Below are 17,378 nucleotides of genomic sequence, written 5' to 3' on the forward strand. Positions count from 1 at the left end.
AAGTGTCACAAGGAGAATGTCAGAGCCAAACAGTAAGCTATGTCCAAACCACAGCCAGTCTGAGTCTTTACAATATCCAGTCGGTCAAACCAAGGCCAAGTCAAATTCCACAAACAAAGTCCAAACAGTCTGGAGTCAAAGCACAGTCAAACAAGCAGGAACACAGCTGGGTAGCTCACCAAAGCATGAAGCTGCTACCAGCAATGCGGCTGAGGCGAAGCCATCTTAAATAGGCTGAAGCCATGTGCTCTCAATCATGGGTCCCTGACTCAGCAGTTGTCCTTGTTAGTCAAGCCGTTCTGTGTGTGCATCTCCTTATGTCCTCCTGTCTCTTCGACTGATGCTTCTCTACAGCTGAGATCGGCTGCGCCTCCTCCACAGGAGCTGTTGTACTAGGCTCTATTTCTTTTTCAACATCCTGTGAGTTGGTCCTGCTTGCCTCTGCAACTTCTTGCCTTTGAGGTAGCTGCACTCCCTATTCCGCTGTCACACTGCCTGCCTCCTCCTCATTCTCAGAGTCCGACAGCATGTCCATAACATCTAGCCCCTTCAGGGGACTTCCTCTAGGCCATGGGGGGGTGGGACCTTGGACCGAACCCAACCCCCCCCTGACGGTTCAGGAGGGGTCACAAAGTTAAAAAAAATTAAAATAATTTTAACCTCTAGCCCCTTTGAGGGGCTTCGCCGGGGGGGGGGGGGAGTTCCACAAATGTTCTCCTCCCACCGCCAGCCTAATTTATCACCGCTGTGGCCAGTTTTAAGCCCTTTTGGGCCCATTTGGGCCTTGGTAAGTTGGCATGATGGCCATATTGCCAGCCGCACATACGCAAATGGCCTCTGCAAGGCCTGGCATGGCTGAGGGCCTCGCAGAGGCCATTTGTGCATGTGCAGCGGCCATTTAAAAAATAAAAATAAAAATTGGCTGCCACACACGCACAAATGGCCTCTGCAAGGCCCTGGGCTATGCCAAGCCTCACAGAGGCCATTTGCACATGTGCAACAGCAGGCAACATGGCCACTGCACCAGCTTACCAAGGCCTGAACAGGCCAAAAAAGGGCTTAAAACGGGCCGCAGTGGTGATAAACAAGGCCGGCGGGAGGAGGGAGAACCTTCACGGACACCCCCCCCCCGAAGGGGCTAGAGGTTAAAATTATTATTTTTTTAACTTTGTGACCCCCTCCCGAACCATCGGGGGTGGGGGGGGTTTCAGTTCTACCCAGGAACCGTTGAACTAAACTGGTTCGACATAGAACCCAAACCCCCAGCCAGTTCCATGCACATCCCTAATTCCTGGCAGCAAAAAATGCTTTTGGAAGGAGGAGAAAAAATTGCCTCCCCTTCCCTGTCCACCCTCACGGGGCTGCAGAGCAAGGCTTCAACACAGCTAGATTCCAGTTGCTCTGCAAGGGCAGAGGCCTTCTTCTGTCCATGTAGCACTGCAGGCCATTGGTTCCCTTTACATGGCCCAAAACTTGCATCTCTGGGCAGTTTAAAATTAAAATCATTTAAAACATGAAATCAATTAACAATTAAAATAATTTTAAAACATTAAAAACCCTGTATTAAAAGTATTTAAAACTATAAATCTAATTAAGAGCCTCACTGAGTAAGTGTGTCTTCATCAGTGCCTTTTTAAAAATTGCCAGAGATGGGGAAGCTCTTATTTTAACAGGGAGCGCATTCCAAAATCTAGGGGCTGCAATGGAGAAGGCCTGTTCCCGAGTAGCCGCCAGATGAGTTGGCGGCAGCCTCAGGCAAACCTCTCCAGATGATCTTAGCAGGCGGTGGGGCTCATGGCAAAGAAGACATACTCTTAAATACCCAGGGCCTAAGCTGTTTAGGGCTTTCTAGGTAATGACCTGCACCTTGTATTTTGCCCAGAAATGTATTCAGAGCCAGGGCAATTCCTTCAACACAGGAGTAATATGGTCTCTCCTAGATGACCCAGAGACCAATCTGGCTACTGCATTCTGAACCAACTGCAGTTTCTGGACTATGTACAAAGGCAGCCCCACATAGAGTGCATTGCAGTAATCCACCCTAGAGGTTACCAGCAGATGTACCACTGTTTTGAGGTCGTTCAGCCAAAGCTGATAAAAAGCACCTCGGGCCATCGCCTCAACCTGGGATACCAGGGAGAGGTTCAGATCCAGAAGCACCCCTAGACTGCGTACCTGTTCCTTCTGGGGGAGCATGACCTCATCCAGAAATGGCAGATCAAAATCATCTCCCGAGTTTCAACCCCGCACAATAAGTACCTCCGTCTTATCTGGATTCAGCCTCAGTTGTTATTCCTCATCCAGCCCATTACTGCCTCCAGGCAGGCATTTAGGGAGGTTATGCCTTCTCCTGATGATGTCGACATGGAGAAATAGATCTGGGTGTCATCAGCATATTGATAACACCCTGCACCTAAATCCCTTGATAATCTCTCCCAGCAGTTTCATGTAGATGTTAAACAATGTCGGAGACAATTTTAGAGTCAGATGCAGAGTCAGATGATCAAAGGGGTGGGGTGAATCCAAACTTGCACACATAAATGCCCGATACGGATCTCAGAGCCACTATCTCCTCCAACTCATATAGCATAGTCTTCCATAGAGGCAAGGAGAGATGGTTACCTCAAATGCCTGCTTCTGCTGCCCACAGCCATCCAGGCAGATCTCTGCCAAGCAGTGGCTATTTATATACCACCTGATTGATATATATATTATATATATGAAGTGTACACAATTTGAAATGACAAATATATAACAGAGTAAAAACAATTAAAACAATTTCACAGAATAAAAAAAGACAAGACAATTTCATGGGTTTAAAACAATTAAACAGTTTAATTTTAGTTAAAAGCCTGAGAGAGCCTGAGAGTCTTCCGAAAAGCAAACAGAGATGGAAATGCTCCTATGTTGACAGGGAGCATATTCCAAAGCCCCGGGGCAGCCACAGAGAAGGCCAGGTCCCAAGTTGTCACCAAATGAGCCGGTGCCAACCATAACCAGACTTCTCCAGATGATCTCAATAGGTAACAGGGTTCATGACAAAAGAAGGTGCTCCCTTAAGTATTCTTGTCTCCCATATTCTACTCCCCTTTCAGCTCCAACCCTCTTTCCATTATCAGCCCAGCAGCATGCAAAAGAAGAAAAAGGTGTGTGCGCCAAGACAAGCAGCAGCAGCTATTGCCACCAGGAAGGAGGAGACAGGTAGGGGTGTGTGTGTGTGCGCACCCACACCCTGAGTCAAGCAAGCATCAGCAGAGGAACAGATGGAGAAGACTGCACACGTGGGGAAGACAACAATATCTGGCACCCTGACTCAGGTGCACTGAGGTCTTGGGCCAACACTAATTACACAAAAGAGGTCAGAATAAAATATACAAAGACCAATCAAACAAATACATCTGTAGGCAAATACTGTATTTACCTTAATCCGAAACTAGCCCCCCCATCCCACCCCAATTATCTGATGTTAGAAATCGGGGTCATCTTAAATTCAGAGTCCTCTTCCTTTGGGGTAAACAGGGGTATAACCTGTATTTAACTTCTATTTTTTTAAGGGGCTCATCTTAAATTCAGAGTCATCTGGTATTTGGGTAAATACGGGACATATACTAAAACTTCTTCAACTAAGCCATTTAATGATGACATTTCTGGGGTGGCAAGATGGAGCAGTAAAGCTGCAGAAGTCTTCTTCTGCAGAGAATCTGAAGGAGTCTACCTCACACATAACCCATAAGCACCATTAGATCCAAGTTGGATTCAGAAACTCATATTTTAATTGCTGTACCCAAATACACACACAAAAAATTATCCCATTCAACATATTTCAACTCATGTTTAAAGGACTATGAAATATCTGGAATTTGCATACATATGGACCACTCCCACCTTATCTATTTAACTCCTGTTTTTTTAATTTAAAGCTCCAGTCAATTATTATAAAGAGAGGTGTGGGGTATGCGATAGGAACTGAGCAGCTAGTAACATAAAACAGTTAGTATCCCCTGATAACTAGGCAAAGTGGCACCTTTTAACATGGTGATTCTCTTTATTTAGCAGGGGGAGAGTAGCTGGCCCTATCCACCTCCAGCACAGTACCTCCAGTGACTGTTGCTGGTGTCTATCTGATGTTTCTTTTTAGATTGTGAGCCCTTTGGTGAAAGGGATCCATCTTATCTTATCTTATTATTTATTATTTCTCTGTGTAAACCGCCCTGAGTCATTTTTGGGAGGGCGTTATAGAAATCGAATGAATGAATGAACAAAACAAAACAAAACCAATCCATAATGTTCTTCACTCTCACAGAATTTCATGGGTTTTTAAAAGTTAATTTTATTTTTAACATAATGTGCATTACCAGGTTATTTTTAAATATTTAGTAAATGTGTATATGTGTAGCTGTTGGCAGCCTTGCAGAATTTCCACTTGCATTAAAGCCAAATTAAAACTTTATAACTTCAGTAGCCCTTTTAACCAGCACACTAATAACCACCTCAGACACTGTGGTACAGTTTGTTTGGCTCATAGCACTGCAAGGCAGAAGAGGAAGGAGCTTGCTAAGGCAATTTGTATTGCACTTAAGGAGTCTGGTCACAAGACAACACTGCTTTGTACACAAAATGATGGAAGAGGTTATCAGAAATACTGGAACTCCTGCCTTCCCTCCCACCTGAGTTTAAATAATTTGGGGAGCATTCACACAGCATCCCAAAATAACCTGGATTGCCATAGCAGATTTTCAATGCAGTCAACATCTTTGGAATTATTTCTGTGTGGCTTGAGAGGCGAGGAAGGAATATTTAATAATATGGATACATCGAATATTTATATACCACTTTTCAATAAGAGTTCCCAAAGTGGTTTGATTGATTGATTAAGTGTCGTAAAGTCAGTGTTGACTCTTAGTGAACACGTAGATAGATTCTCTCCAGGATGATGTCTTCAACTTAGCCTTTAAGGTCTCTCAGTGGTGCATTCATTGTAGTCAGAATCGAGTCCATCCACCTTGCTGCTGGTCATTCTCTTTCCTTCAACCTTCCCCAGCATTATGGCTTCAAGAGAGCTGGGTTTTCACATAATGTGTCCAAAGTATGATAGTTTGAGCCTGGTCATTTGTGCCTCAAGTGAAAATTCTGGATTGATTTGTTCTATGAGCCATCTGTTTGTTTTCCTGGCTGTCCATGGTATCCTCAAAAGTCCTCTACAGTACCAAAGGTCAAAAGCATCAATACTTTTTCTATCTTACTTCTTCAAAGTCCAGCTTTCGCATCTTGACCTCAAAACTGAGCCTGTTTGTTTGTACTGACTACGACTGTGTTCACCCCTGATCCTGACATCTGTGGAATTCCCGGTGCAGACTTTTGGCAATGATTTTGGACTATGCTCTGTCTCTGTTCCTGTTGGACTGCGTCTGGCGGATTTCTCGTCCCCTCTGAAGAGAGCAGTTCTCAGCGGCTGGGCAGTTGGCCAGCAGGTCATTACAATTATATTCAACACATGCATAATTTGTGTAGTATACACACATACAGATGTGTACTCAGAGGCCTGGAGCATCTTCCTTATGAGGCAAGGCTACAGCATTTGGGTTTTTTAGTTTGGGGGGAAAGGCGACTACAAGGAGACATGATAGAGGTGTAAAAAAGTTATCCATGAAGTAGGGAGAGTGGACAGAGAGAACTTGCTCTCTCTCATAACACTAGACCCAGGGCTCATCCAATGAAACTGAAGGCCAGGAAATTTAGCACTGACAAAAGGAAGTACTATTTCACACAATGCATAATTAATCTATGGAATTCTCTATCTATGCCACTAGCCTGGATGGCTTTAAAAGGGGCTTAGACAAATTCATGGAGGACAGGACTATCAATGGCTACTAGATCTGGTGGCTATATGCCACCTCTAGTCTCAGAGGTATGATGCCTCTAAATACCAGTTACAGGGGAGAAACAGAAAATGAGAGGGCATGCCCTCACCTCTTGCCTGTGGGCTTCTCAGAAGCATCTGGTGGGCCACTGTGTGATACAGGATGCTGGACTAGATAGGCTTTGGGCCTGATCCAGCAGGGCTGTACTTCTGTTCTTACAGATCTGTATGCACAGTTATTCACAGATTATATTCAACTCATGTACAGTAGTACACTTACTAGTTTCTTGCATATACAGAAATCTGTGCCCAGTTCACTTTTAAAATGAAGACATGTACAGTCATTCACAGAAAGGGCCAGGATGGATGATGCTTCATCCACTAGCCAACCACAGAGTTTAGTATTTGAGCTGTGTGCATAGGAGTGGATCAGATGAACCACTCCCTCAGGTGCTCCGGGAGGACATGCACACTCATAGCACTCACATGTCCTTGTTGCTTGTGGCTGGCTGATGCATGAAGTGTCATCCAGATCTGCACTAAAATATGCACATGTGTACAGCCCAGGGTTCTCTCTAATTTTTTTCATCTGTGTGCGGAGTGAGTTTTTTTTTCTGGGCAGCAGTGTGCACGCACATACATTCAGAGTGGAGCCTTCCTGATTCAACCTGAGTGGGATCTAAAATTAACTGAGTGGGCATCAAAAAACTTGTGAGCATATGCATGTGTGCACACCTTAGAGGGAACACTGGTACAAACATCTATACTCACGTTTGTATATGTAACAGCTAGTCAAACATCGTGTTACATTCCAGAGTGGTCAGGAAACATAACCCTTTCCAGGATTATGCAAATAGGGACCAGTTTGCTTTTCAGTGGCCCCACTTATGGGACAAAGTAAATGGGCTGGAATGCAGTTGGGCAGAGTGAAGAATGAGGCTAGAGGAACGACTGTAATTCTTTATCCTCTCTCTCCTCCATTCATCAAACCTGATGGGCTTTAACACAGTAATAATCATAATGGGAGAACAAGTAGGGTAGAAAGTGTTCTTCCCAAAGCATCCCAAAGCATGTTGCTAAGTAAAAGGTGAACATATTGTGTTGGGACATGCCTTCCTCCTTGTTAGGCAGATTACGTAAAGAAAGGTAATTATACTGTATGATTACACTGAGATAGCATACTCTGTATGCATATATCATGAGACAGCATTATATTGTTGGCATGACTTTGAAGTCCATTAAAAAAAGAACATGATGTATAGTTTTTCTCCCTTTAAAAAGGACACAATGAACTAGTTCCACTCTTATTTCCACTGCTGTGAATAACCAGTCATCAAATGAAGCCCTTTCATTAACAATACTGTCATATATTAGTGTTTAGACCAAATTAGATGGGCTTGAACACCCCTAAACCACACAGAATCAGATGTGAAGATTCACTGAGTTCTGTTGGAACCAAAGGTTGCACTAGGAATGGTGCACTGAGAGAGTTTCTACCTTAACACCTTGCTGTCTTTTCAATGTCTCTTGTTGCTTTTTATAAGCAGATGGCATTCCTGTGGGTTAACACTGCATTTCTAGCCACTATAATTGGGCTAGGCAATGCCAAAATGCCTCACTGCAGCTTATTTTATAGATTTCGCTACATTGTTTTTTCTTCCTCCACATGATCCAAGATAGTTTTTAATATTTTTAACTGATTTTCATGGTATATGGACTCCTCTAGAAAAAGATAGTTGTATCTCTCGGTCCCATTTTAAACTAGCATGGTTATAAGTTACTGAGTATTCCTGACTTGCCCCAGAAATACTCAACAACTTGGGTGCTATATCAGAAAAACAAAGGTAAATTTGCTAAATTAAGAGTTCAGGCCTCTGAACTCAAAAGAATTTCTACATAAACTTATATCAAATTAACATTTGAGTCTAATAGGCTAACTCCAATGGCCTTTGTTAAAATAAATATGAATATTTGTTTCAGTTGGTATTATTTTTAACTAGTTACAATCCTCCTTACGCTATTAACATGCAGCTGAAGAAAGCAATAGTTTCATGAACTCCAGTATGGGAAGAAGCCCATGATGTTTGTGCATAAGCTGAAGACCAGCCAGCACACTGAGAGTAGTTTAAGATTGTGAGGACAGAGTACACTTTATTTACCATCACTGTAAGCTTCACCTAAGCCTCTCTGGGGACTTATAACTTTGAAAATGAAGGTTAAAGTTATTCTGGAATATTTTCCTATGCAGATTCCTCCAGTGTAACTTCTTGTAAAAACAATATAACCTCTTACACTTTAGAGACAGTAATGCACCTCAGGACAAGATGATTCAAGATGTCTGAATCTTTAAACTTTGCCTTTCTGATTTAAAAAAAATTGTTTACCGCACCTCCACCACCACCCACCCCACTTCAAATCTAAGTACAGGCATGTTAGATATCTTCAGTCAAAGTTCTCCTTTGAACTATAGCATGTTGAAATGTGTATGGTTTTATATTTCATATTTCAGAGGTGCAAGAGACAATAATTCTCCACGATTTTTTGTGTGTGAGAATTTGCAGAGAGAACACAGAAAGGCAGTGTAAAGGAAAGGGAGAGAGGTTTTACTAAGAAGTAGCAAAAAGGGAGGGGAAGAGATCGTCATGTATCTGCAATCAAGTGAATTATATTCTTTAAAAAATCCCCTAGTTTTAGGCCCTGGAGGTGCATTCTGACTTTAAAAGAACCCAGCCGATTATCTCCCAAACCCATCAGTGCTCTACATCATCTTTCTCATAATCATACTCTACACTGTTGCCTCTGGGGAGATATGGATTGTAATGGAACACTAAGACCTTTTAATTCTATTGAAACGTGATCCACAGAAGTGTTAAAATTTTAGCATAGTCAGATTAATGATTTTTATTGCAAGTTAACAATTATTTGAGATATTCACTCTGTTTAATGCTCATGCTTCACTGCATCTGACACAAGATCTGCATCCGGAAGACTTACAAACAAACTGGCATGTGCAAAGGTACACTTAAGAGTTGCTAGCAGAACATTTTCTTTCTGAACTCTAGGTCAAAGGGTAAACCCAATGTAGTGTTAACTGCTTTTCAATATATGAAGGCTGCCACTGCGTTTTTTGATTTGACCAAGGTCTAGAGGAGAAGAGTGCTTACTTAAAAAAATAAACACAACTGAGTCATTGTTGTTACCCACCTTACTACTGAGTACTTTCACAAATACAAAATAAAATCCAGGCTAGGTCAGTAAGGGGGATAAAATGGTGATTGAGTGGTGGGAAGACAGGAAATATCACTTTAGATTTCACTGAATTATCTTCAGCCCTCATCTGCCACCTTATCAACATTGTGCCACATGTGTGACACCTAGCAAAGACATAATGCACAGAACAGGATGAGAGCAGATATTGCCTCTGAATATCTCAAGTAATAGCTACTTTAAAACAGTCGATGCAGGAAGCAATAGCAAAATAACAAGACCACAAAGAAAATTCCTCCTAGCTCCCAGCAGTTAAAGGGTGGCTTTTATTTCTGCCCTGCTGCTATGGGCAAAACCACATTAATTGGCTTATTAAGCTTCCTAGATGGGCATAACATAGCTAACTGCAAAAATAAAGATTGAAACATTGATATAATTATTTTTTTTTTAAGTTCTATCCGTTTTAGCCATTCCTAAATGGGTTGACACTGATCAGAGTTTCACATGAATCTTCTGGGTGGCTCATAAGTCTACCATCAGAGAGAACGTTGGTAACAAATTATTCCAAGTGGGTAAGGGGGGTTCACTTTCAGATCCGGGGATGGTGGTGGTAGGAATTGATTGACAGGTGATCCCTAAACAAAGGCAGAATTTTTCTGGTAAGTTTCATTGGTAAACCGTGGAAACAATGGATGTTAGACATTTTCCCTTTCTATATTCCCAAGTATTTTGTCTCTAAGATTTGTAGATTTATTGTCACTGTACTCACTTCTAGTTGAGGCTTCAGGCACAGAAAGACCAACTCCATAGCCTCAAGCCACTTACTCTGGAGGCATCCCCAGTGACAGCTTTGGTCAAAGAATTACAGTCTAATTACACATCAAATATGTGATGAAGCCTGAAATACAGACTTTGCTGGCCAATGGGCTCTAGCAGTACTTACTACAGCTATGAATACCCAAGCCAGTTCTACCTTCTGAGGAGTTTGTCTCCAAACATAAAGAGGAAACAGAACGTGCTGGCAATTTGTCACAATCCTTGATTTTTTAAAGCACCTTCCATTGTCTGTTTATGAAATCCAGATCATTTGGATTTATATTATTAATTCTGCCTACCCTTCCAAAACTGACCCAACTAGTTTAGCAGGGTCCCAACCATTATTGTATAACCAGGCTTCTCTAGAAAAAGGCCTGGAGGATGACTGAAATAAATCTGCTTCTTTCTTTCAGACTAAACTTCCAAAGAATCATTCATAATGTCATTATTCATGTCAGCAAGGACTAGCTCAATATTCTCAATGTCAGAAAGTCATGCAAATGCAGGAATTCATTTTGTTAAAATGTAGGTAAGCCCTGTAACATGTAGTTAAGATGTTTTCAGCTTTGCTGTGATGGTAGGTGAAAGCTCTGCAGAGACAAGTTTTAAAACCCTGCTCATCAAGAAATTTTCCCAGAGGAAACATGTATGGATGGAGTAGAGAATGGTGAACCAGTTTCTCAGTCACCATTCCCCAGAGTGGACTGCTGTCAGGTTTCATGGCCACTGCTGTTCCTCCTTCCATATACATTGTGGCATCTGGGCTGACAACTGGTATGCGGCATGAGGCCAGATCTGGCCCAGGCCAGGGGTCCATATTTTTTAGAAGCCACATGCCCTGCTGTTGAGCAACAATTACAGGTAGCACATATTCATTTATACTTGGTAGGAATGGCTCTCAGTGGTATTATTCAGAATGCTGTAGACCTGCAAAAAAAAAAGGTTAACTGTGTATTTTGACCCTACTTTTTTGTTGCCCTCCTCCCCATTTTTTCCTACAAATTAAACAAAACATTGGTTTAATTTCCAGTATTACAAGCAAGCCTGTGAACATATTTTGTGGAAGGAGAAGAAAGGGGTAGCGCAAAGAGAAGAAAATGCCTCCCCTCCTTATCCTCCGTCTCCACCTCTCCATATTTTCTTGCCCCATTCAGCTAAGGAGATCAGCAGGCTAAACTGACTGTGCATCCAAGTGCAGATGTGAACTATCTCCATGGCATTACTTTCAATATAATGCATATCCAGATGTGTATGAAGATACACATCCAAATGCATATCCCAATGACAGCAACAAAGTGAAGATATGCTGCATGCACACTTGGGTGCACATTCAATTTACCACCTCCACCTGGTTTCAGATCCAGCAAGTAATATATGCACAGAAGCATGCTTCCACATGCAGATCTATTTACTTGGATTGTGGCATGTGGCTCTACAGAGGAAGCATGGAGCTGGGAAGAGCTGCTGAAGCACCTCTGATTGACTTCCCTCTTTAGGCCCCAGCCTGAAGGGTAGGAAGCAGTTTCCTTCTGTCTGCCTATCCCCCAGCCTTACTAACTGGCACCTGTATGCTGCTCTCTGCTGCCAGTCTTCAGGGACAGCCTGAGGGCCGAGGGCAGAATGAGGGCAGCATGTGCATTCACTACCTTTGGCCCTTTTGAGGGGGAAGTAGGACTCTTCAAAAAACAGGAAAGATTTTTCTACATACTTTTTTTGTTGTGGGGGGGGCACAGAATGCAAGAATTCTCTCCGATTCTCTTTCTGGACTCATTTGGACACCCATCATCCACTTGCAACACACCCACGTTACTAATAAGGGCTGTGATATTCCCAAAAGACAGAATGTCCCTAGAATACTGATTTTAAACACTAGTTTTGCTTCTTCTAATGGTAACTTGCTCATTCAGAAAAAATTGATTACTTTTTTCAATCCATACATATATCAACCATTCCTACATTCACAGTCAACTTTGTTTCTATAAAACTCCAGAAATCTCTGTGTGTTCCTTTCTACACACAGTTTTCATTCATCATTACCACACTTTCCAGAAGAACACAGAGAATCAAGAGCTCAAGTTCAAACTTTTTTTGTGGCCACTGCTAGCATCTCTCTTCTCTGATTTTAATAAAAAAAATCATTTCCAATAACAGTTTGTATTGTGACCAATAGAAATACTTTTCCCATCCTAGAGCAGCGGCTCCAGCTTCAGGTGAAATGGCTTGAGCTTAATACATCAGTATTTTAAGTTAAAATGGGAGTTTTTAAAAAGTTCAAGATTCCCAGCTGATGTAAACCAACATGATTCCACTGAAATGCCATTTCAGTTCTCCAGACAGATACAACCAAGACATTTTTACATGCTAATTTTCATCAACCAAGAATCTAGCCCAAATTCACATCATGCTCCCTCCCCTTCTTTCCCTGAAGGTATCCATCAAGTCTCTACAGGATGGAATTTTGCTTTGCTATTTTAGCATAATTCTGGCCAGAGCTTCAATGGAATTTGAAACCAAAAGACCTTAATAAATAAATATTATGATAAGAATATGAAAGCAATACATGCACTGAAGATAATTGGAGAGGGGAGAAAAACCCAAGAATTCTGTTTTAAGCTAAAAGCTTTACACGAAACAAGTTCCTCCTCACTTTATAGAACCTGCAAAAAATTAAAAACAAACAAAACCCTCTTGTACTTTTCCAGTCTGGCCTCCCTCTATTGTTTTTTTTTAAACACTTTAAAAGAGATAAGACAATAACCATGAGATTATCCCCATGGGTAAAATATATTAGCATTATAACACTTACTTGGGCTCATTTAAAAATCTATATTTCTAACATATGCTTATCCATCTCATCTTTAGGTGACATGCTACTATTAGAGCAAAGGGAAAGTTATAACAAGATCGTGTATACAACTCTGTTAAAAAAATAATGGGAAAGGGCTACAAGATAATCAGGCAGTTTACAGGTAGAGGTGTGTAAAATATGATTCTGCACTAAAAACATTTGTGACTCAAGCAGCACTACAGTGTATACAGACTTATTCAAGAAATCTAGGCATGCACATGTATATCTCATCAGCATTTTAAAATTATTTCGAAGAGTTATTAATATGGTAACAGATGGAAGAAGCCAGTGGCCGAGGAGGGGGTAGGGAAACTGTAGATAGCAATGTTCTTGTTTCTAGTTCGGGGTGGGGGGGACTTTCCCCCCATACCTATCCTCCTTTTCCCCAACCCCATTCTTTTAACAGCAATTCTGAAATCCTAACAAATACAATTACTAAAAGCAGGGTAGGGACAGATTCATGACTGCAGATTCAGCAATTACTTTACTAGTGCTTGTTAATTTCAGAGACTGGGCTAAAGGTTAAAAACTAGAGGAATGGTCGTCTGTAGATGCGGGGGGGGGGAGAGAAAGATGGATGGGGAGGGGAGATTCTTCTTCTTACCTTGACTAGCTTTAGCCATGGTGTTGCCAGAGTAGAGGAGAAAGGAAAGCATGCCCAGTCCAAAAATCTCCAGGGCCCCCATTGCAAGCGGCTTGTGAGCAGGAGGATCGGAGCAGGGGTGGGGGTTTCTTTGATGCTTTTAAAACAACACACTGAGCATGCAAACTTTAACAAGATAGGAAAAAACAACAGAAAGAAATCGCGTTCCTTCTGGTGTGTGAAAGTGGTGGCTGCAGAAGAAGAGTACTGGAGGAAGGATGGCCAAATCTGGTCAGGATTCAATTTGGTTTCCTGATGCTACGAAATAGGAAGGGAGACCCGCGGTATCTTTATGTGGACTTGATCGCCCTCCCTTCAGCGACTTCCTCTGATCCTTTTCCAGGAAAGAAGCCCAGCCAGCTCCAGTTTAGTTAGAGATCAGTATATATATAATTTTTTTTAAAGTGCCTTGGTTTAGTGCTGGGGGACCTGTGAAGGGTCCATCCAACCAAGCAACGCCCTTTTTTCTTTCTCTCTTTCTTTCTATTTGGCTTTGCCTGCTCCTTCTTCACTCCCTCCCACCCGCCCGGGCTCTGCTCAGCTCTGCCTGCAGGAATTTACAGTCTGCCACTGGGGGAGTAGGGCCAGTAGCCATGGAGACAGCTTCCCTGGGAGCAAGGAGGTCAGGCAAGAGACCATGTGCAATCAATGGATCAATGCAAACTCCCGTGCGAGCTCCAAACCCAACAAGCACTTTGCCGTCTCTTCCCCCACACTTTGCCGGGCTAGGGAGGAAAGAGGGGAGGGGCATGAGAAAGGGGATTGTGTTCAGAAAGGAGAATTAAGAAGAAGATTTTAAAAAAAACAACAACAAAAAAAACTCCCAGTTTGCAGATGCCATGACCTGCCACACTTTTTTCCCTTTTTTTTTTTTTTTTTTTTTTTTTTTTTTTTACTTTTTGCTGCCTGGTCTGAAGGCGAGAGACGTGCTCTCGGGATCAATGCAAACTCCAGATCAAAGAGCCTTCTCTCTCCCTTCGGCTGAGCGGAGGGGGATGGGTGGGATTGCGGGGAGGAAGAAATTGAAAGGGTGGGGGGACTCTCTGCAAATTATCTGGAGTCTTCGCTACGTTATACTAACCTTCCTTCTGAATGAGCCCCCGGCGATTTTTCTGTCAGCTTCTCCCTAAAGTGAGATCATCCCACTCCTGTGCATGCTCCTGGACTGGCAATAATTGATATAGCTTAGCTTATTAATCAAATGATGTTGCTGCTGCTGCTGTGTTGCTATTTTTAAAGAGCAATCTTGTTTCTTGGAAAACTCAAAAGCGTTTGAGGAGGGGAAGCGCGTCAGATACGACAATAGGAGTCCCAAGATTACACATCAAAGCACGGGAGAACCAGATGTCGATTTCCTAGAATGCCTATTCATCAACGTTTAAAGTAGATTAAGGCTCTGGCATCCGTTTTCGGTGGCAGGGTACAAACTTTAAAATGTCTGAAGAAGAGTATATCTAAGCATGTGCAGAATGCAATTCACTTACTTTTATAAAAGCACTCTGGTCCTCCCTGTTTGGTTTGGGATTGGTTTCCTCATTGGCTGATGTTTCCTGGTAGGCTCCATCCCTTTGTCGAAATTAACTCCTGCCACACCTGTTTGGTTCTCCTCTTAGTTGCCCCCACCAGTCTGCTCTAAGATGGAAATTGTTTTCTTACATCTCAACAAAAGATTGCTTGCACAGGTAGGACTCTGGGCTATGTTGATGTGTTTATTTTAAAGAACTCTGAAATAATTTCCTCTTCATACAAGTGTGCAGAATTGATGTTTGTGCCCCCAGGGGAAGATATTTCATCTAAATTCAGGGATGAAAAACTAATCTAGGCCTTCATACATGTTGCTAAAGGTGACTTTGCCATGGTTTGTGTGTGTGTGGACTGTTGCTAAGGTGGGACAGAATGTGGAAGAGTTCTTTTAAAATGTCTAGCCAATGTATGCTTTGCATTTTGATAACAAGTGCGATAAATCCAAAATGCCTCATCCATGTCATGTTTGACCTATTTTGTGTCAAAACATGAGGGCCCAGGAGGCTTTAGGGGCCCCAAAACAGCCCTTGGCACCCCATTTCACTTTGTACACACTGTTCAGCCATTTTCAGGGCTAGAAAAACAGTGCCTAACAGGCAAACTCTGGACTGACTCTTGGTGTGAACTGATGCCTATGTTCCTGTTTCTTTTTGGATATGAGAATATTTGGTTCTGGAGTTGCCAGGGCACAGAGAAAATGTATGTATGCATAAAACCATTAGTTTTATTAAAGAAATAGATGATAGATGGCATAATATGTTCAGAGCTACAGGGAGAAAAATTTTATATATATATATATATATATATATATATATATACACACACACACATATGTATCAATTTTTAATGTCTAACTGAGATGGAATCAATTGGTACAAAATCTGGTGGTCCCCTACTGCGCCACCTGAGTTTGACACATGTGCCATTGCTGCAACATTGCTAGAAGAACTGTCATCAGTAATTATAACAGTATCCATGGTAAAGCAAATGAGAAAGTATTCCTAGCCCAAAATAATTATAAAATTAGTCAAGGTGGGGTCAGGAGTGTTGTGCCCAAGATCATGTAGAAGACTAACAGCAAAATGAGACCAGCCCACTTGTTCCCTCTAAGGCATGCACACATGCATGCACTCACAAGCTTTTCAATGTCCGCTCAGTTCATTTTAGATCCCACTCAGGTTGAATTAGGAAGGCCCCACTCTGAATGCATGTGCACACATAGTGCCTTGTTACTGCCGCCAAGAACAAAACTCATTCTACACAGAGATTAAAAAAATTAGAGAGACCACTGGATCAGCAGCCCCTGGTTTCCTCAGGCCTTGCTGAATGCCATGTTTTTCAGTCCACTTATCTAACAGACCAACAATATAAAACAAGAACCACTATTTTCAGTGTTCCTCAGGGCGCATCCCAATGACCGTTTATTAGGTTTCAAACTTCAAATTGAGAATGCAGAAAATAACCTGTGAAAAGACAGGTGCATTTCCCCAAGACACTAAGGTCTATTTCTCAACGTGGTGATAAACCTGAGTCTGGGCTGCACACAGCAGGTGGAGACTGATTAAATGCTCCTCCATACCAAAAATAAAAAAAATAAAAATACAACGAGCACAGAAGAAACTAGTGTTAGGGATAAGATTAAGCTAGAACCTTTCTCTTGGCAACTAATATTCTATGTGAGGTGAAATTGGCTGATGATTCAGCCATGCTAGCCTCCACCTGCAGTCTGGAGTCATTTATTACCTCATTGAGAACAGCAATATTCATAATTTTTACTAATATCTTATTATTTCCTGGAAAGATAACTTGAGAAAGCTCAAAGTTTTGTAGCACTTACTTAGCAATAGCACTTACATTTATATACCACTCTATAGCCGGAGCTCTCTAAGCGGTTTACAATGATTTAGCATATTGCCCCCAACATTCTGGATACTCATTTTACTGACCTCGGAAGGATGGAAGGCTGAGTCAACCTTGAGCCCCTGGTCAGGATCGAACTTGTAACCTTCTGGTTGCAGGGCGGCAGTTTTACCACTGCGCCACCAGGGGCTCAGCGTAGAGCTTGATGGAGAAGAATAGATAATCCAGGTGAAGAGTGAGAACAGAAAGGAGAATATGATTGGTTGCCTCTTAAGGAAGTGAACTTCTAGTCCTGAATTTTCCCAGCAAAGAGTTGTAATTACTGCAGCTTTTCCTCCTGATAGATGAGGAGGAGTATGCAGCTGAGTAAAACCCACTCCACACCTTCTCTAGCGGCCACTAGACACAAACAGCTGCTTCAACAGAGAGGCAAATCCAGGCGTTTACAAGGGTCATGAGGAGACATCAAGTACAAGTCAGGGATGTCTCTGAAAATAAGGGGTATTGACATGGGTCCGATCCGATTTAGGGCACTAGATGTGTTGTTTCTGTACATCTGTTCCTGCAATATGATGCTTTAGTCCATGTCGTTAACTTGCTGGTCCACCTGATGTACAGGT

The 17,378-nt window shown here is 42.2% G+C and overlaps 1 protein-coding gene across 5 annotated transcripts in view; it reads right to left on the bottom strand.

The window, feature by feature from the left end:
* The window catches only part of SCUBE3 (signal peptide, CUB domain and EGF like domain containing 3), a 192,694-nt gene extending 177,818 nt beyond the window's left edge, over window positions 1–14,876 (bottom strand). For 4 of the 5 annotated variants that reach the window (XM_053249551.1, XM_053249549.1, XM_053249550.1 and 1 more), the window contains exon 1: window positions 13,336–13,878. In XM_053249551.1, the coding sequence (XP_053105526.1) occupies window positions 13,336–13,417 (82 nt within the window). In that variant the 5' untranslated portion in view covers window positions 13,418–13,878. Of the gene's footprint in view, window positions 1–13,335; window positions 13,879–14,858 lie in introns of those variants that run through there. The other variant, XM_053249552.1, reaches the window with a different exon arrangement.
* Between the last annotated feature and the right edge of the window lie 2,502 nt (window positions 14,877–17,378).

Source organism: Hemicordylus capensis, chromosome 4 (assembly GCF_027244095.1).
Source record: "Hemicordylus capensis ecotype Gifberg chromosome 4, rHemCap1.1.pri, whole genome shotgun sequence".
Taxonomy (NCBI): domain Eukaryota; kingdom Metazoa; phylum Chordata; class Lepidosauria; order Squamata; family Cordylidae; genus Hemicordylus; species Hemicordylus capensis.